The sequence below is a fragment of the Anolis sagrei genome, chromosome Y, assembly GCF_037176765.1.
Source record: "Anolis sagrei isolate rAnoSag1 chromosome Y, rAnoSag1.mat, whole genome shotgun sequence".
NCBI lineage: Eukaryota > Metazoa > Chordata > Lepidosauria > Squamata > Dactyloidae > Anolis > Anolis sagrei.
Genome location: NC_090035.1, coordinates 37,244,287 through 37,263,120, shown reverse-complemented (window position 1 = coordinate 37,263,120; position 18,834 = coordinate 37,244,287). Strand labels below are relative to the sequence as shown.

The window sequence follows — 18,834 nt, the reverse complement described above, 5'->3', positions numbered from 1 at the left end:
ACGATGGATGATGAGACTTTCAGTACCTTCACTCACTTCCTGAAACCACAGCGGAACTCACCCAAATACAAAGAAAGAACAATGTTGGCACAGAGAGCCCTCATGGCCAATTCAACATTCTTGTGAGGTTTGGGGAACAACAGACTATGTATCATGAGACGTGCAGTACCTTAACACACTTTCTGAGACAACTGCGATTATCATCAATGACTGATCAAGACCAAACTTGGCACACAGAGCCCCGATGACCCACTCTCCATCCTGGTGCAGTTTGGAGGAGGATGGACCACAGATGATGGGACTTGCAGTACCTTCACTAACTTCCTGAGACCACTGCAAGTCATATAAATAACAGATAAAGACCAACCTTGATACACAATTCCTTTCTCAAATAACCCGGGCAGCGCCGGGTCCCCAAGCTAGTATATAATAAAAGTCAAAGTCAAAGTTTGTATTCGGAGGACAAAAGCGTGGCAGTGTATGTGCAGGCATTCTGATTGGCCAGCCTGAATGTTCCAAGATTCTGATTGGCTGCCACTGTGGTGCTATTTGCATATGGTCTCTGATTGGCCAGCTTTACAGGAGCCCCTGGTGGAGAAAAGGGTTCATGACAGAAACGGGGACATGAGAAAAGGAAATTTGCATATGGTCTCTGATTGGCCAGCCTCAATTACAAGATTCCGAGATGACAAAGAGAGGAAAGGAAAAGGCCAGGGGCTGGGTCAGAAAATTACCAATACAGACAAAACTTGGCACACAAAGCCCCCATGACACACTCTACATCCTACTGCAGTTTGAGGAGGATGAACCATGGATGTTGGGACTTGCATTACCATCACTCACATTCTGAGACCGCTGTTAATCTCATCCAATGATAGATCAGGACCAAACTTGGCACATAGACCTCTCATGACCCACCTTATGTTCTGGTGTGGCTTGGCCGGGGATGGACCATGGATTATGGTACTTGCAGTACCTTTGCTAAATTCCTGAGACCACTGCAACCCTCATCCAATTACCAATAAATACCAAACTTGGCACACTGAGGCTCCATGGTGCACTCTACATCCTAGTGCAGTTTGGAGGAGGATGTTCCATAAAATCTTTTTCTTCTTCTCTTGTATAATTAAGTAGCATCATTTCTGACTTGTTCCAATTAACTTGTAAACCCGTTGCTTTCCCAAATATCTCCAAATGTTCTTTTATTCTATCCATTTTCTCCACTATATTTTCTATAAATAACAATGTATCGTCAGCGAATAAGCTCACCTTCTCCTTTTTTCCTAACCCTTCTAAATTTTTATCGTTCCTTATGTTATTAGCAAACAGTTCTATCACCATAGCAAATAGTATCAGAGACAAAGGGCACCCTTGCCTAGTTCCTCTAGTCACTTTTATTTCGTTTGTCACTCCATCATTTATAGTTACCACTGCTGAGTTCCTTGAGTAAAATTGTTTTAGTACTCCTTTTATTCTATTTCCCATTCCAAATTTATTCAATATTTCCCTTAATGTCTCCCATTCCACACAATCGAACGCTTTAAAAATATCTAATGATAGTATCCCTGCTTTTTCCTTCCCCTCTTTAGCCCAATGAATTTTATTTAATACTCTCCCTATCAAATTTGACATTTGTCTTCCTTTTACAAACCCGCAATGATCTTCTTTTATGTACTTATACATACATTTATTCATTCTATTGGCTATTATGGCGGACAATATCTTTGCATCCTGATTAATTAATGATATGGGCCTATATGACCCTGGATCTGTTAAGTCTTTGTCCGGTTTAGGTATTAATATTATTAATGATCTCCTCCATGATTCGGGTATTTTATCTCCCTTCATTATTCCATTATACAATTCTAATAATTTTGGGGTTAAAACTTCTCTAAAGCTTTTATAATATTCTGTCCCTAGACCATCCAAGCCTGGAGCTTTCCCTACTTTTAATTTATTAATAACTTCCTCTATTTCTTTTTTCTTGATAGGTTGTTCCAGTAACTCTTTATCTTTCTCCTCCAGCTTACTCTCCCAGTTTTCCTCCACATATTTCCTAATTGCCTCTATGGGGCTTGCTTTGGTCTGATATAGTTCTTTATAAAATTCTTCAAATACTTTCAGTTTTTCTTTCATAGCTCTACATAATTTACCTGTTTTATCTTTTATCATATTTATTGTTCCTTCCATTTTCTTTTTCTGTGTTGATTTGGCTAACATCTTTGAATTCCTATCACTAAACTCAAAATATTCCCTCCTTAAATAAATTAAATTTTCTTGTACTTCGTCTATTTCCATTTTATCCAATTCCTCATTTTTTGCTCTTAACCTAGCATAAATTCGTCTATCTCTCTTTATTACATATGCTTTTTCAATCTCTTCTATTTCACTTTCTAAATTCCTTTCCCTTTCTTCTTGCTTTCTTTTTAAGTTAATTGTCTCTTTTATACATAACCCTCTGGTCACTGCTTTCATAGTGTCCCATAGAACTCCTTTTGTCACCCCCTTTTCGTTAAAGCCCCATATTTCTTGCCATTCTGCTTGCACTTTATCTACTATCTCTTTATGATTTAGTATTCTTGTATTTAACCTCCACCTTTTCATTTTGTCATAATCACATTTCAACACAATCTCAATTGAAACCAAAGCATGATCCGAAATCTTAATCATACCTATATCAGCATTTAGCACTTTACTTGTCATATTTTTGGAGACGAAAATGTAATCAATTCTTGTATACACCTTATGTACCGTACAATCTCCTCCAAATATTACATTTTGTTGATGGTAATTCTCTATTTGTTCTAACACTTTTTCATAAAATTCTTGCTGTTTTACATTTGGTGCATATACATTTACTAATACATATTTTTCCTCCCCTATTTCCCCATACATTATTATATATCTTCCCTCTTCATCTTTCAATACCTTGTTTATGACAAAATTACATTTCTTTGCTATTATTATTGCTACTCCTCTTGACTTTGATGACCAGAAAGATGTTTCATAGTTCCTTATCCAGCTCGACTTTAACTCATTTGAGCCCCGCTTATTTTGATGCATTTCCTGTAAGAAGATGGCGTCCGCCGCGTCCTTCCTCAGTAGAGATTCGATCCGCCTTCTCTTAATTACTGTCCCCAACCCTCTCGTGTTAAGCGTTGAAATTCTTAATTTATGGGACATCATTTCCATTTCCCTTTAAAAGCTTTTTTGTGGCTTGAAACAACGTGAACCCTTGTCCCTTCCCCTCCCCTACCCTTACTCCCCATTCCCCCCTCCCCCCCAATCCCCCCACTTCCCTCATTCCCCCCTTCCTCCCCTTCCAATCTTCGGGACTTCTCGTCCCAGTCATGGCCCCCGGGCCTTCCCAATTGGGGAGGGGGGGTGAAGTCATCCTGTGGCCCAGAGTCTCCCTCCCCCCGAGTGCTCATTTTAAATCAATAAGAAACTTGATTGCAGTGTATAGTTTCTTCTTACATCTCGATTCCTCCAACAGCACCGATTAATTCCTCCAATTCTCCTCCATCCGGATCCCTCGCCTCCTCTTCCTTTCGATCTCTCTCTTGTCTTCTTACTATGCCAAGCTCCTCCAGTAGTTGATAACCTTGTTCCAATGTGTCGATTCTATATCTCTTGCCTTTCCATTGAAATTTAAGAAAGATAGGGTATCCCCAGGTGTACACAATTCCGGCTTTCATTAGTTGCGTCGTAATAGGCTTCATTGAGTATCTCCAGTTTTTAGTTTCAGGACAGTAGTCATTAAATATTTCCAATTTTGAGTCGCCCATCTTTAGCAGATCTGGGTTCTTCTTTAATATTTTCATCAAATCTTCTTTCTTTACAAAATTGTGAAATCGAATTATTATGTTCCTAGGAATTATTCTATTTCTTCCAGCCGGAAGGCGGTGAACTCTCTCGATATCCAGTTCTGACCAGCTTAGTGTTGGCGAGATCTTTTGCAACCATTTCAAGATCTCAGATTTCAGATCTTCTTTCTTGTTTCCTTCTGAATAGTTTTTTTATTATTGCGTTATTTCTTCTTTGATTGTCTTGCATGTACACAAACTTTCTTTCCACATCTGAAAGCCTATTTTCATTTTTTTGCGTTTGTTGTTTGAGTACCAGTTGTTCCTGTCTACTTCTTTCAATTTCTGCTCTATTTTTTCGTATTTCTCCCTGTGCAGTCTCCAGAGCTTCTCTTATTGTCTGAAATTTTCCATCTGAGCATTTTCTTTCTGCATCCAAATGTTCTTTCATTTCTTCATTGCTGGTCAGAATTTCTTGCTTCAATGCCTGAATTTCGGCCTTCCTTATTTCTCTTTCTTTATCAAACATCAAGTTCATGTTCAAGTTCATTTCCTTTGTTTGTCTTTCAGCCTCTCCTTTAATCAGGTCTGCTATTTTGCTTAACATTTGACTACTGCCCATCTCCAATTCTTCCTTCTCGCTGCTCTTCCTGCTTCCTTCTGGTTCTGGTGTTAAACATGGCAGCGAGGTAGAAATGGTTCCTCCCCCTTTTGCCCCCTCCATTTGGGGGGGTTCGTTTTAACTGTTTAACTCCCTTCATGGAGGGGGGAGGGCTTCTTCTCACAGTACTCATTTCCTTGGGGGATTGTGGGACCCGTTCCAATCTTGAAAACGATCTGTCTGAAGGCTTGGTATGTAACCAACGAGGATCTGGCTTTGGGATATCCTGACTTTGTTTGTTCCTTCTCATTCAACCTCCCTTCAGTTTTACTCCTCCTGCTTTCATCAATTTTTTAATTACTTGGTTCCCTCGTTCTACACAGTCCAAGAAAGATCCACTCAAATATGCCTTACAATGCCAATGGAGTTCGCTTTTAATATGACGAGACTAGCTCACTCCTTCTTCAAAGGAGGAACCTGCCTCTAATCATTATTTTGCCTTCCCGGATCCAGTATTTCTAATTATTTTAATGTGTATTTAAGTTGCAAACTATTTATCTTCTCCAGCTCTGTATGCAGTTATAATTAGCAAATCACTTTCACTTTCAAATAGCTTTCGTTTTCAGGCAGCCAGGTTCAGCCAGCCGCCTCGCTTCTGCCAAAGCTCATAAATCAGAGCAATTAAGTGGTAATAAATTACCTTCTCAGGCTCTCGTATGCCCCGGACTTTCAGACTTCTTTTTAGTCCAGAAAAGTCATCATCCATCCATTTTTCACTGCTTTTTGCTTCGTTTCCACAAGAGCTAAGGGAAAACGTCTTTCACCCAGCCATGGCAGACTCCACCGCTCCAAGTTTGGTCTTGATCGGTCATTAGATGAGGGTTGCAGCAATCTTGGGAAGGGAGCGGAGGTACTTGAAGTCCCATCATCCATGGTCTGTCCTCCAAACTGCACCAGGGTGTAGAGTGGGTCATTGGGGTTTCGTGTGCCAAGTTTGGTCTTGATTAGTCATTGGCAAGGGTCTCAGTGGTCTCAGAAAGTGAGTGAGGCAACGGCAAGTCCCATCATCCATTTCCAATTTTTCCAAATGACACCAGGACGTAAGGCAGGTCATGAGAGCTCTTTGTACCAAGTTTGGTCTTGATCAGTCATTGCATGAGGTTTGCAGAGGTCTCAGAATGTGAGTGAAGGTACTGGAAGTCACATCATCCATCGTCCGTCCTCCTACAAAACTGCAACAGGATGTAGAGTGGGCCATGGGGGCTCTGTGTGCAACGTTTGGTCTTGATTGGACATTAGATGAGGGTTGCAGCAGTCTTGGGAAGGGAGTGGGTACTTGGTCCCATCATCCATGGTCTGTCCTCCTCGAAAGTGCACCAGGATGTAGCATGGGTCATGGGGACTCTCTGTGCCAAGTTTGGTCTTGATCAGTCATTGGCAAGGGTCTCAGTGAGTGAAGTGACTGCAAGTCCCATTGACAAATTCTTCCAAACCGCACCAGGATGTAGAGTGGGTCATGCGGACTCGCTTTGTAAATTGTGGTCCTGATCCATCATTGTTGGCAGTTGTAATAGTCTCAGGAAGGGACTGCAGGTATTGCAAGTCCCATTATCCATGGTGCGTCCTCCTCCAAACCCACTCCCTCATGACCCACTCTAAATCCTACTGCAGTTTGGAGGAGGATGAACCATGGATGATGGGACTTGCAGTACCATCACGCACATTCTGAAACCGCTGTGAACCTCATCCAATAACTGATCAAGACCAAACTTGGCACATAGACCTCTCATGAACCTCTTTAAGTCCTGGTGTGGTTTGGCCGGGGATGGACCCTGGATTATGGCCAGCTTCAACAGCAGTACCTTTGCTCGATTCTTGAGACCACTTCAACCCTCATCCAATTACCGATAAAGACCAAACTTGGCACATTGAGTCTCCATGACACACTCTACATCCTGGTGCAGTTTGGAGAAGGATGCACCATGGACGATGGGACTTGCAAAACCTGCACTCCCTTCCTAAGACCATTACAACTGCTAACAATCATGAATCGGGACCACAATTTACACAGAGAGCCCACATGTACCACTCTACATCCTGGTGCGGTTTGGAAGAATTTGACAATGGATGATGGGAATTGCAGTCACTTCACTTACTTCCTGAGACCATTGAGACCCTCGCCAATGACCGATCAAGACCAAACTTGGCACACAGAGTCCCCATGACCCACTCTACATCCTGGTGGACTTTTGAGGAGGACAGACCATGGATGATGGGACTTCAAGTTTCTCCACTCACTTCCCAAGTCTGCTGCAACCCTAATCTAATGTCTTATCAAGACCAAACTTGGCACACAGAGCCCCCATTGCCCACTCTACATCCTGATGTAACCAATAAAGACCAAACTCGGCTCAGAGAGCCCCCTTAGCCAACTCAACATTCTGGTGAGGTTTGGGGGAGAACAGATTATTGATGATGGGACTTGCAGTACCTTAACTCACTTTCTGAGACCACTGTGACCCTCAGCCAATTATTGATCAAGAACAAAACTTGGCACGCGGTGCCCTCACGACCCACTCTCCATTCTGGTGCAGTTTGGAGGATGGACCACAGATGATGGGACTTGGAGTTCCTTCACTAACTTCCTGAGAACACTGCAAGCCATATACATAACTGATAAAGACCAACATTGAAACACAATTCCTTTCTCAAATAACCCGGGCAGTGCCGGGTCCCCAAGCTTGTATATAACAAAAATCAAAGTTTTTATGTGATGTAGGACAGAGGTAGGACAAAGGACGTAGGATGTAGGGCGGAAGAGTTTGTGGCAGCTTTCTGATTGGCAGCACTGTGCTACTATTTCCATGTGGTCTCTGATTGGTCAGCTTCAACAGGAGCCCCTGATGGTAAAGACTGTTAATAATAGAAGCGGGGACATGGGAAGGAAATTTGCATATAGTTTCTGATTGGCCAGCTTCAACAGCAGCCTCTGGTGGGACATGAGAGAAGCCTCCCATAAGGATGGTAAAACAGCAAAACATTCTGGCGTCCCCTGGACAACATCCTTGCAAATGGCCAATTCTCTCACACCAGAAACAACTTGCAGTTTCTCAAGTTGCCCCTGACATGACAAAAAAAGCCAAAAACCAAAAAAATATTCTAACATTCTCAAATGGATGAGAAGAGAAAGGAAAGGGCGTGAGGGATTTGCAGTACCTTCACTCACTCGACATCCTACTGCAGTTTGGAGGAGGATGGACCATGGATGATGGGACTTGCAGTACCATCACTCACTTTCTGAGACTGCTGTGATTTCATTCAATGACTGATCTACACCAAACTTTGCACATACACCTCTCATGACCCACTTTACGCCCTGGTGTGGTTTGGCCGGGGATGGACCATGGATTATGGGACTTGCAGAACCTTATCTCGATTCCTGAGACCACTGCAATCCTCATCCAATCACCAATAATGACCAAACTTGGCACACTGAGTCTCTATTACGCACTCTACATCCTGCTGTGGTTTGAAGGAGGATGCACCATGGATGATGGGACTTGCAGCACAGGTACTCCCTTCTTGAGACCATTACAACTGCCAACAATGATGGATCAGGATCACAATTCACACAGAGAGCCCGCATGACCCACTCTACATCCTGGTGTGGTTGGGAAAAATTTGGAGATGGATGAGACCCTCACTACTGAGACCCTCACCAATTACTGATCAAGACCAAACATGGCACACAGAGCCCCCATGACCCCACTCTACATCCTGGGGCACTTTCGAAGAGGACAGACCATGGATGATGGGACTTCAAGTACCTCCACTCTCTTCCCAAGACTGCTGCAACCCTCATCTAATGGCCAATCAAGACCAAACTTGGCACACAGAGCCCACATGACCCACCCTACATCCCGGTGCTGTTTGAAGAAGTACGGACAATGGATGATGGGGCTTGCAGTACCTTCACTCACTTCCTGAAACCACAGCAACACTCATCCAAATACCAATAAAGACCAAACTTGGCACAGAGTGCCCCCATGGCCAACTCAATATTCTGGTGAGGTTTGGGGAAGAACAGACTATGGATGATCAAGACCAAACTTGTCACATAGACTTCCCATGACCCACTTTACATCCTGGTGTGGTTTGGCCAGGAATGGATCATGGATTATGGGACTTGCAGTACCTTCGCTGTACCACAGTTCTCAAGAACAGTCCATGGGGAAACGTTTCCAAAAAGTTCAGAAAGGTTTGTGAAAGTTAGGCTAAAATTTTATAAAGAATCCAGAGTCCATAAGTGGGAAGAGGGGATAGTTTTGAGAGTTCACTGAATTTGCACTGAGATCGCCCCAAGAACTGGGCCAAAGTTTGTCCATCCAGGTGAGGAGACTATAAATCCTGTCGGGATGCCTGCTTGCTTCCCTGAGGTCTCAAGGGGTGACCGCAGCAGGTTCCCCAGGCCAATAGACTTCTTTGGCATCAACAAAATGGCAGCAGCAACATGGTGGCAACGGGGAGCCAGCTGATCTCCATGTGGAGTTTTTAGGGGGCAACAAGGTTGTCCCTGGGGCTGAGAGGTTGATAGAGCAAATGTGAGATAGCCATTAGTCTCGAAATTAGTCTAGGAGAAGAATGGCACCGGTTTTGGAGCAATCCGTTGACCCACAGATATGGGGACCCGATGGATTTTCGTATCCGCAGTTCAGAAAAATGCAGTTTCGGGCTCCCCGGGACACTTGAATTGCATCCTGGGTAAGCCAGGAGCTGTCCGTGGCTCGGAAAAGGAAAGGTTCATGTTTTAGTGAGTTAGAGCCAGTGAACGGACACAATGAGAGGTAGAAAGTCGCAATTCAAAGTTACTTTATTAGGGGATTTGTTACAATGTTAGTTTGAGGGGAAGAAAGCAAAGCAAGACAAAGCAGAAGGAGATCTCCAAGATGAAGCTGCTGCTGTGGCTACACTCCCAGCGGTGCTGGCCCAGTTGGGCAACCAGGAACTGTGGAACTCCCTGCTGCAGGTCAGATAAGTTTAAAGGCAGGGGCTCCTGGCTGCTCGCCATTACATTGATGATGAGACTTTCAGTAAGTTCAAACACGTTGGCACCCACAGACCACTGCAGCCCCCCAGCAATAACAGATCAGGACCAAACTTGGCACACAGAGCCCCATTGACCCACTCTAAATCTTGTGGTTTGGAGGATGATGGACCATGGATAATGGGACTTGCAGTACCTTCACTAAATTCTAAGACTACTGTGACTCAAAGCAATGACGGATCAGGACCAAACTTTGCAAGAAAAGCTTCCATGACCCACTTTATATCCTTGTGAAGATTGCAGGACTACATACCATGGATGTTTGAATATGCAGTACTTTCTCCAACTTCTTGAGACCACTGTAACCCACACCAATGATTTATCAAAATTTATCAAAAACCAAACTTGGCACACAGAGCCCCTATGCCACATTTAACAGAAATGGGATAATTCCCCAAACTTCCTTTATTCCTTTTACCAAGCCAGCATTGCTTTTGTAGATTATCAACTTTCTGACAAAAGCAACCTTCATAGGATATTTTTCCAGTTTTTCTCAACTGCCTCTTCTCTCAATTGAACAATCAACGCATATAGGGTTAAAGGATTTTGCTCTGTATGAATATTTTTCATAATTTCATAACTTTGATGGATTCCTGCTGAGATGGCATCAATTGCCATTCTATCACTCACATTTCCCCCATTCTTACTTACTTAGGAGATCCCTTGTAGTCTGAGGATGATGGTCCTCCAAGTGTAGTGTCCTGGCGGTGGGTCTGTAAGTGACTGTGGAGCCCTATTCTTGATCTACATCTTCTCCCACAGTGAGGGCATTGGTTTCCAGACAGAAGGCGGTCCCAGTCGAGGTTGGCTTGATGCGCCTTCCTCTTGGCACATTCCTCTCTTTCTCCCTCCATTGGTGCCTCTTCAAGTTCTACAGCACTGCTGGTCACAGCTGACCTCCAACTGGAGCGCTCAAGGGCCAGGGCTTTCCAGTTCTCAGTGTCTATGCCAGAGTTTTTAAGGTTGGCTTTGAGCCCATCTTTAAACATCCTTCCCTGCCCACCAACATTCCGTTTTCCATTCTTGAGTTCAGAATAGAGCAACTGCTTTGGGAGACGATAGTCGGGCATCCGGACAGCGTGGCCAGTCCAGCGGAGTCGATGGCGGAGAACCATCACCTCAATGCTGGTAGTCCTTGCTTCTTCCAGCACGCTGACATTTGTCCGTTTGTCTTCCCAAGAGATTTGCAGGATTTTTCGGAGGCAGTGCTGATAGAATTATTCCAGGAGTTGCATGTGACGTCTGTAGACTGTCAATGTCTTGCAGGTGTATAGCAGGGTTGGGAGGACAATAGCTTTATAAACAAGCACCTTGGTATCCCTGCGGATGTCCTGGTCCTCCAACGCTCTCTGCTTCATTCGGAAAAATGCCGCACTCACAGAGCTCAGGTGATGTTGAATTTCAGTGTCAATGTTGACTTTGGTGGAGAGGTGGCTGCCAAGGTAGCAGAAATGGTCAACATTTTCTAATGTTACACCATTAAGTTGTATTTCTGTCACTGGAGAGGGATTAGCTGGTGACTGCTGGAAGAGCACTTTGGTTTTCTTAATGTTTAATGACAGGCCAAGCTTCTTGTATGCTTCTGCAAAGGTGTTAAGAGTAGCTTGTAGGTCTTTTTTTGAATGCACACAGACAATGTTGTCATCAGCATACTCAAGTTCTATAACAGATGTTGTTGTAACCTTGGTTTTGGCTTTCAGTCTGTTGATGTTAAATAGCTTGCCATCTGTCCGATAGATCATTTCCACTCCGGTGGGAAGCTTCCCATCAACAAGGTGCAGTATCATAGCGATGAAGATGTAGAATAAAGTTGGGGCAATAACACACCCCTTTTTGACACCTCATTCCACCTTAAATGGGTCACTTTGGGAGCCATTGCTGTACAGGATGTTCACAACTTTGGCAGGGCATCCGATTTTTTTGAAGGATGGTCTAGAGAGCACTGCGATTCACTGTGTCGAATGCCTTTGCAGAGTCAATGAATGCCATGTACAGAGATTGATTTTGTTCCCTTCATTTTTCTTGAATTTGTCATGCAGTGAAGATCATGTCCACTGTTCCTCTGGAGGGGTGGAAGCCATTCTGGGATTCTGGGAGAGTGTCTTCTGAGAGGGGTAGAAGGCGGTTTACAAGAATTCTTATGAGGATTTTCCCAGCGGTTAGAAGGGAGATACCTCGATAGTTTCCGCAGTCTGTTCTTTCCCCTTTTTTTGAAGAGGGTGATGATGGTGGCATGCTTGAAATCTGCTGGGATTTTCTCTGTCACCCACATTTTTTCTATAAGCTGGTGGAGTTGTTGTGTCAGCTCAGGTCCTCCCTCTTTAAAGATTTCAGCAGGGATCCCATCAGGTCCACTGGTTTCGTTATTATTATTATTTTTTCTTGACTGATGGCATTGCTGATTTCATCCTGATATCAAGCAGGAATTTAGGGGTCTTTGCCAGGAGGCAGAGACCAATCAGACTCATCAAAGGGTTCATTGCCCTGGCGAGACAGAAGAAGCACCCAATATTTTCCCCTGATTTTTCCCAATAAAAGGTTTCACCAAGTTGAAGAAAAGCCACTGAGTTGTTTATGGCGATCCAGCTGGAAAAGATGCAAAGCAGCAATATTTCTCCAAGCAAAGCATAGCATGTTTACAAATAAAAGCCTTTTTATACAGAAACTAAGCTGTCAGATTTGAATTTCCCGCTCCCCGCCCCCCTGTTGACTCGATGATGATTGGCTGGTGCTCTACAGCTGGGGAGGACGCTTGGCTGCCTCCTGAGCACCTGGGCCAATCGCTGGGCTTCTGCTGCCTCGGCGTCCTGACAAATCAGGAGAGAGGGAGGCGGGACAAGAGGGAAACAATGGATGCTTGAAAGGATTATGGAGATAGGAAATGTCTAAGCGGTCAGCGAGTCCCAGGGGGCCTGCGAGCCGGCCAATTCTATTGTCTATGATTGAAAGAAATAAACGTTGCTGTCTGGCGAGCCTGCCAGATCCGGATTTGCTGGATGCTGCGATATGGGAACAATGAGGAAATCTGGGTGGAGTTTTGGTGGAGGAAGGTTCAATTGAGTAACAGATCAGGAAAAGTGTGGCTTTCGGAAGGCCCCTTTTGTCCCATTGTGATATGATCATCAATGCCAAACAACTGCCTCCCATGGGTGGACCAACTCTGAGCCCCAAAGGTCACGATCCATTGTTATTGTCCATGCAAAAAGTGTCTTTTGATAAGGGTCTTTTCAACTGAGGATTTCCTTCTTTCCAGGGTCATGGGGGTGGCTTCTTGTATTTTTTATACATTTTCAATAAAAGGGAATTAGGTAATAGGATCAGGAAAAGGTCAGATACACAGGGGAGAATATAGAAATATAAAAATCATGACATAGAAAATATACCCACTTATCCCTCCCACCAGAGAAATTGATAAGAGCTTTGATCATGGCTCAATATGTATCCATAGTTGGTTATAGGAAAATCCATAGATGAAATTATGTCCATAATGGGGGGAAAGTCTTTGATGAGGAGCAAGAGGGTCCAAAAATCATAAGGAGAGACTTGGCGATTCCACTGAGTCAAGATATGGAGCCCTGCATTACTGGGGCTGAAGCTTGTCCTCTGGTCCTTGGAGAACTATAACTTACTATCTCTTATTGGGGGGCAGGGGTGTCATGTTCAACTTCACTGCAAGTTCATCCCCAGTTTGTTGTTGCGGGATTTGTGAGAGAACCTCTTAGGCCACATTGGAGCTGCGATTCAGGAAGCTTTGGTAGCGTTCTTTTCAATGTTGTGCAATTGATATTTTGTCTTTCAGAAGTTTGGTTCCATCTGATGAGCATAGAGGTTGTATGCCATGGTTTCTTAGTCCATAGATTACCTTGGCTCCCTGAGCATCATGGGTATCTGCCAGGTGTTGAATTTCTTCAGCCTTCTTTGCCCACCAGATGTTCTTGAGTTCTCTTGTCCTTCTTCGGACCTCAGCTTTTGCACTGGCACAGATATTTTTCTTAGCAGCAAAGTTGATGTATCTCTACCATGTTTGGAAGGCTTTTCTTTTCTTGTCGATTAGCTATTGGATCTCGTCATTTTCATCAAACCAATCTTGATGTTTCTTGGTTTTTTATCCAATAGCTTCTTTGCAGGCTGTAATTATGGAGGTCTTCAGTTTGTTCCAGTGTTCCTCAACATTTTTGGGGTGTTCTGTGGGTAGATGGTCCTTGAGTGCTGTTTGAAGATGGACGAATTTGGAGGGCTTCTGAAGGGCTTGGGTGTTCATTTTGCGCCTTGTCTTTCATCCTTGGAGTCTGCGCTTGGGGGTGTGCTTGATAGCCATCGTGGATCGGATTAGCCTGCAGTCATCAGCACCTGTCATGGCTCTTGTGAGAAAGACATGGCGGTCTCTGGCATGTGTGATTACATAGTCTAAGGGATGCCAATGCTTTGATCGGGGGTGCTTCCATGATGTCTTGAACTGGCGGAAGAGGGTGTTGGTGATGAAAAGGTTGTGCTCTGCACATTTGGTGAGAAACAGGATGCCATTCGAGTTGCTGTCCTAACCCAGAGATTTTACATGCTGCAGAAAACATTTAAATTATCATATGAGCCCATTTTGGCTGTAAATAACATGATAAATCAGCATGGTCTCATTGAAGAAACTTTTGCTGTAATGCCGTTTCAGACGTGATAATATTTCTTTTACTGTCTTGGCACTTTGTACAAACTGAAGGGTTCTTTCTGAGAGACAACTTGAAATTATTTTTTCACTCAGCGTACATGTTTTGGGCTGTTAGGGTCAAAAATAACCCTCAGTTGGGGCAATTGCACCAAAACATAGAAGAGTACCAGGAGTAAACTCAATAACCAGCAGAAACTTATGTGTGGTGAGAAAGGATAGCCTTTTAATCTTCAGGATGGCTCAGAATTTCAGAGTCAGAACTTTGGTTCAAATATATTAATTAAAGTAAAAGAAAATATATCCTTGATAGAAGAGTCTTGGAGTTAACTATTTTGCTAAATCTCATCTTCCAAAAACGGTAAAAGGTAAAAAGTCCATGCAGCTACATTTTGCCTAGAACCTAGTCTAGCTACTCATTGAGGACTAGAAACTTTTTCAGCTTGTTTTTTCAGTTTTTAATGCTTTTTTTAAAAAAATGCATAACCATAATTACCATGCGTTTTCCCTTTTTCATTCCCTTCTCCCTCCCCACACCCACCTCTCCCCCTTCCCTGTTGACAACGTAATCCTTTTGTTTCCTATTACATGAGCCTTCTTTCTATTCTATCCAAGTTTTTCTTCCAGCTTTCATCATCTGGTTTAACAACCTGTAACCATCTGTTAAATGGAGTCCACATTTCTTTAATTTTCTTCTGTTTGTCTGACCATGTTATGTTTTTGCTTCTTATAATGTCCATAATATATTGCATTTGGTCCCACACACATTCATACCATTTTCAAGTGTCCATTTCTTTTTATCTTTCCACCCCCAAGCTTTTACCGCATGTACCGTTCTTAACATCATTATTATTAATTTTTGCTTTTGGTCCTTAATTCTTCTATCATTATATATCCCTATTAACAAAACTTGCAAATTTATATCAAATGTTATTTTAGTTTGTAATTCAATGTGGTTTAGAATTTTATTCCAGAGTTTTTGTATCTCTTCACACTCCCACCATCAATGTAGATACCATGCTTTCTGAATCCCACAATGCCAACATTTGGGATTTAATCCCAGAATTATCTGGGCCAACTGGATTGGTATTCTGTACCATTTTGTTATTATTTTCAGCTAGAATTCATTGTATGTTTCTGTTTATTTTATTTAAACCATTGATTATCTTTTCTATTTCTTTTTCTTTTTCTATGCCCTCTTACTTTTTCCACTTGTTTTCCATTATTCTATACATAGATTCCTTATCTTCTATCATTCTTCCATATATTTTATTAAGTATTTTTTTGCCTCCAAATCTCTCTTCTAATATCTTTTTTTTTACTTCACATCTTTATTTTTTATTATTTTCATATATTTTATGTGTTTTTACAATAAACTGTTTACTTATACTCTGGACTCTTGTGTGGTGCTGTGGTTACAGGTGTTTCCAGGCCTGGGGTGCAACACAGAACACCTCCTCTTCCTATTCCTTGTACTTCAATTAACCATCATCTCCTTCAGCTCTTAATGTCTTTGTTTGCTTTAATCTTCTGATATATACAAAAAAGAAGAAGCTAGCATTCTCATGTAACCTGACAATACAAATGATTCTGTCTCTTCTAATATCTTGTCTGTTATATTTTCTCCCTTACTATTTTCTTCCTTTTAATTTGTTCCCAAATTCCTCTTAATGTTAACCAATTTATCTCACCCCGTGATGTTTCCAATTATTCCCATTCTATTAATTCCTTTTTATTATATAAATCTTTATTTTTACTATATCCCATCTGTTTCATTTTTTTATAATGCTCTTGTCCTTATTTCTTAAACTACCTATGGGGTCTTCCTCTGATCAATATGGCAACCATTTCTCTTTCCATTTCCCCCATATTTTAATGCTCTTTTCCTTGGACCTGATGTTTTTTTCTATTCTCTTTTTTAAATTATTTGTAAAGATTCCATAATCTCCTTGACTTTATTTGCTTCAGTCTCTATTGTTATTCACTTCTCTTGCTTCTTCTCTATCAATTCCAAAATTGCTTACAATTGAAATGCTCCGTAGTATTCTTGTAACTTTAGTATTCCCCATCCTGTTTCATTATTTAACATATATAGTTCCTTATTACTTACTACTGATTTTTTTCCCCTCCATATGTCCCATTTTTAAAATTTTCATTGTGTAATCTACAGTGGTAGAGTTTGAAACAGATACAATTATTTAGAGAGTACATTTTAATCAATCTAATTTTAATTGAAGTATTTAAATTATTATCCTACCAATTATTCATTTGTGTCTGTATCCTTTCTCATGTTTTTCTTGTAGTAATAATCCCAGATCCTTGTTGGCTTATTAGTTAAGTAAATTTCCAAAGTCAATTTAATTTAATTTTTTACAATCTGTATATCTTTCTTTCTCCAAATTTCTTCTTGGATTCCTTTCCCTAGATTAAACCCCAACAGCTCTGATTTTGTCACATTAATCTTTAAACCTGTGATTTTATGATAATGATCCAATATTACTTCTAATTTCTTCAATGCATCCAATGGATTTCCTGTTATTATTTTAAAAAATCATCTGCAAACAAATTCACGTTCACTTCCTTCTTTCATATCCTAAATCCTGTTATTCTACCACTATTTCTAATTTTGTCTGCCAGATATTCTAGAAACTTGATGACACAAAAACTTGTGCAGTCTAGAAACTTGATGACTCAAAAATGAGGTCCAGGGATGAAATCCGACAAAAATGCGGTCCAGGGATGAAATCCAACAAATATATACCTGTCTATAAATTTTAGGCAGTTCATTTAAAACTCTTTTTCAAGAAAATAGACCAACTGTACTTATTTCAGATTTGTTTTTGTTCTTCTGTAAACTCAAAGAAATTAATACTAGGAGAGGCAATCAAAGATACACTTGGAGAGATCTATGTTTGAATGAGATTTTTTAATCAAGATGTTGCCAATTTTCTGTAGTCTACACACACAGCTTATCATTGCAGTTTAGAAGGTCAACTATTTTATGAATTTGGGGAGTTATTGCCTTGTTTACTAAGGTAATGTTTAAATATGAATGTATTTATGGTGCAGCCGGAAAACAAAATATCTCCTAATCTATCCATTCTATTTTAGTAATCCAGTCCCTCATAGCACTGGTGAATGATCCTCAGCCTGAACATCCACTTCGAGCTGACCTAGCTGAAGAATACTCTAAAGACCGTAAGAAATTCTGTAAGAATGCAGAAGAGTTTACAAAGAAATATGGTGAGAAGAGACCAGTGGACTAAAAAAAATCTGAAGCGAAGTTTGCAATTTGTGAGAGAAGACCTGGAGCAGTACATTTCAGACACAACAACAGGACTCTTTGGAAAATTGACTAGGGCCACCTCTTATTGTTAGCTTGTGGCTTTATTAACTTTTTACAGTTTCTTAATCAAAAGTGGTCTAGATAATCTGTAAAAATATTAAAAATTCAAAAAATATAGTACTGTTTTCTTTGTTTAAAATCACTGTTTCACATACTAACAGAGGCTGTATCTTTTTTTTCCTTTTTAGAATTTTTAAAAATAATAATCTTCCCTGGGACATTCTATTGCTTATTTTCCTTTCCATTCCATTTTTCCTTCCTTCATTCCCCTTAGAAACACTGATTTCTTCACAAAAAAATGATTGCTAGAGCAAAAGCAGAAAGAAGAGAAAAATTGGAATCAGATTGTTCAGTTTCTTTTAAATGTTGCAATCTATAATTAGGAACCTAGTCTTTAATTTCTCATAGGACAATAAATCCAAAACATATATTCTTGTAAAATTAGAACTGATCTCCATTGTTATTTACAACGTTTCTGATTTACTTTAATATTTCTAATAAATGAGAAACTCAAAGCTATGAGTGTTTGGAAAATTACAATATGCTTCTGAGAAATGTTAAAAAATGAAAGAAACTTTTTTAAAAAAATTAATATTTGAACTAGCTATGCAGAGTCTAGAATAACCATTATTCAGCATTGCATATGAATATTCATATTTGATAAGTTAACACTGAAAACCAAGATGTATCAAAATGTCATCCTTGTTAATTTCAAAGTGCAAAATCTATGTATCTATCTGCCTCTTTGTCTGCAGATAAATATTTATCAATATCTTTTAAATTGAAAATCTCATAAAGCAAACTGCATATGTATGAACTAAAGCTCTCAAAAAAAAAGGAACAGGCAAATGTAAGTAATTGAAATAATTGCTATTAAAAGTTCGTACCTATCCAGTGTTAATGCATAGAAAAGATCTGTGAAGCGTAAAAAAACCTAATACTTCTCTCTTATAATACCAAAGTTGTTTACCTGTATCTGTAGTTCTTTGAGTAGTCCTCTGTGAATCCACTCCAATGGATTAACTGCACCAGTGCAGAGCAGTTCTATATCTTTAAAGAATATTTTTGGTGGTAGTCCCACCCACCATTCTGAAAGTATATATTGGGCAGACGCCACAATTACTTCAATTCATGTTTCTATTTGGCAGAAACCTACATATATATAAAAGGCATAGCAAGTGGGAAAAGTGAACAGGTATTATCAAAGAATTATAGTTACAGGAAAGCAACCTGTGTTTTTTCTCTGTGGTCCCTGTGAATATACATCAATTGGAGACTAGAAAGCTGCTGCACAGGAGGAGGTTGACATTCTGAAGTGAT

At 40.9% G+C, this 18,834-nt stretch overlaps 1 protein-coding gene across 6 annotated transcripts in view; it reads left to right on the top strand.

Moving 5' to 3' along the window:
* The window catches only part of LOC137095171 (ubiquitin-conjugating enzyme E2 L3), a 290,392-nt gene extending 272,761 nt beyond the window's left edge, over positions 1-17,631 (top strand). For all 6 annotated transcript variants that reach the window (XM_067461529.1, XM_067461523.1, XM_067461527.1 and 3 more), the window contains one exon: positions 17,280-17,631. In XM_067461529.1, the coding sequence (XP_067317630.1) occupies positions 17,280-17,434 (155 nt within the window). In that variant the 3' untranslated portion in view covers positions 17,435-17,631. The remainder of the gene's footprint in view (positions 1-17,279) is intronic.
* Positions 17,632-18,834: the final 1,203 nt, after the last annotated feature.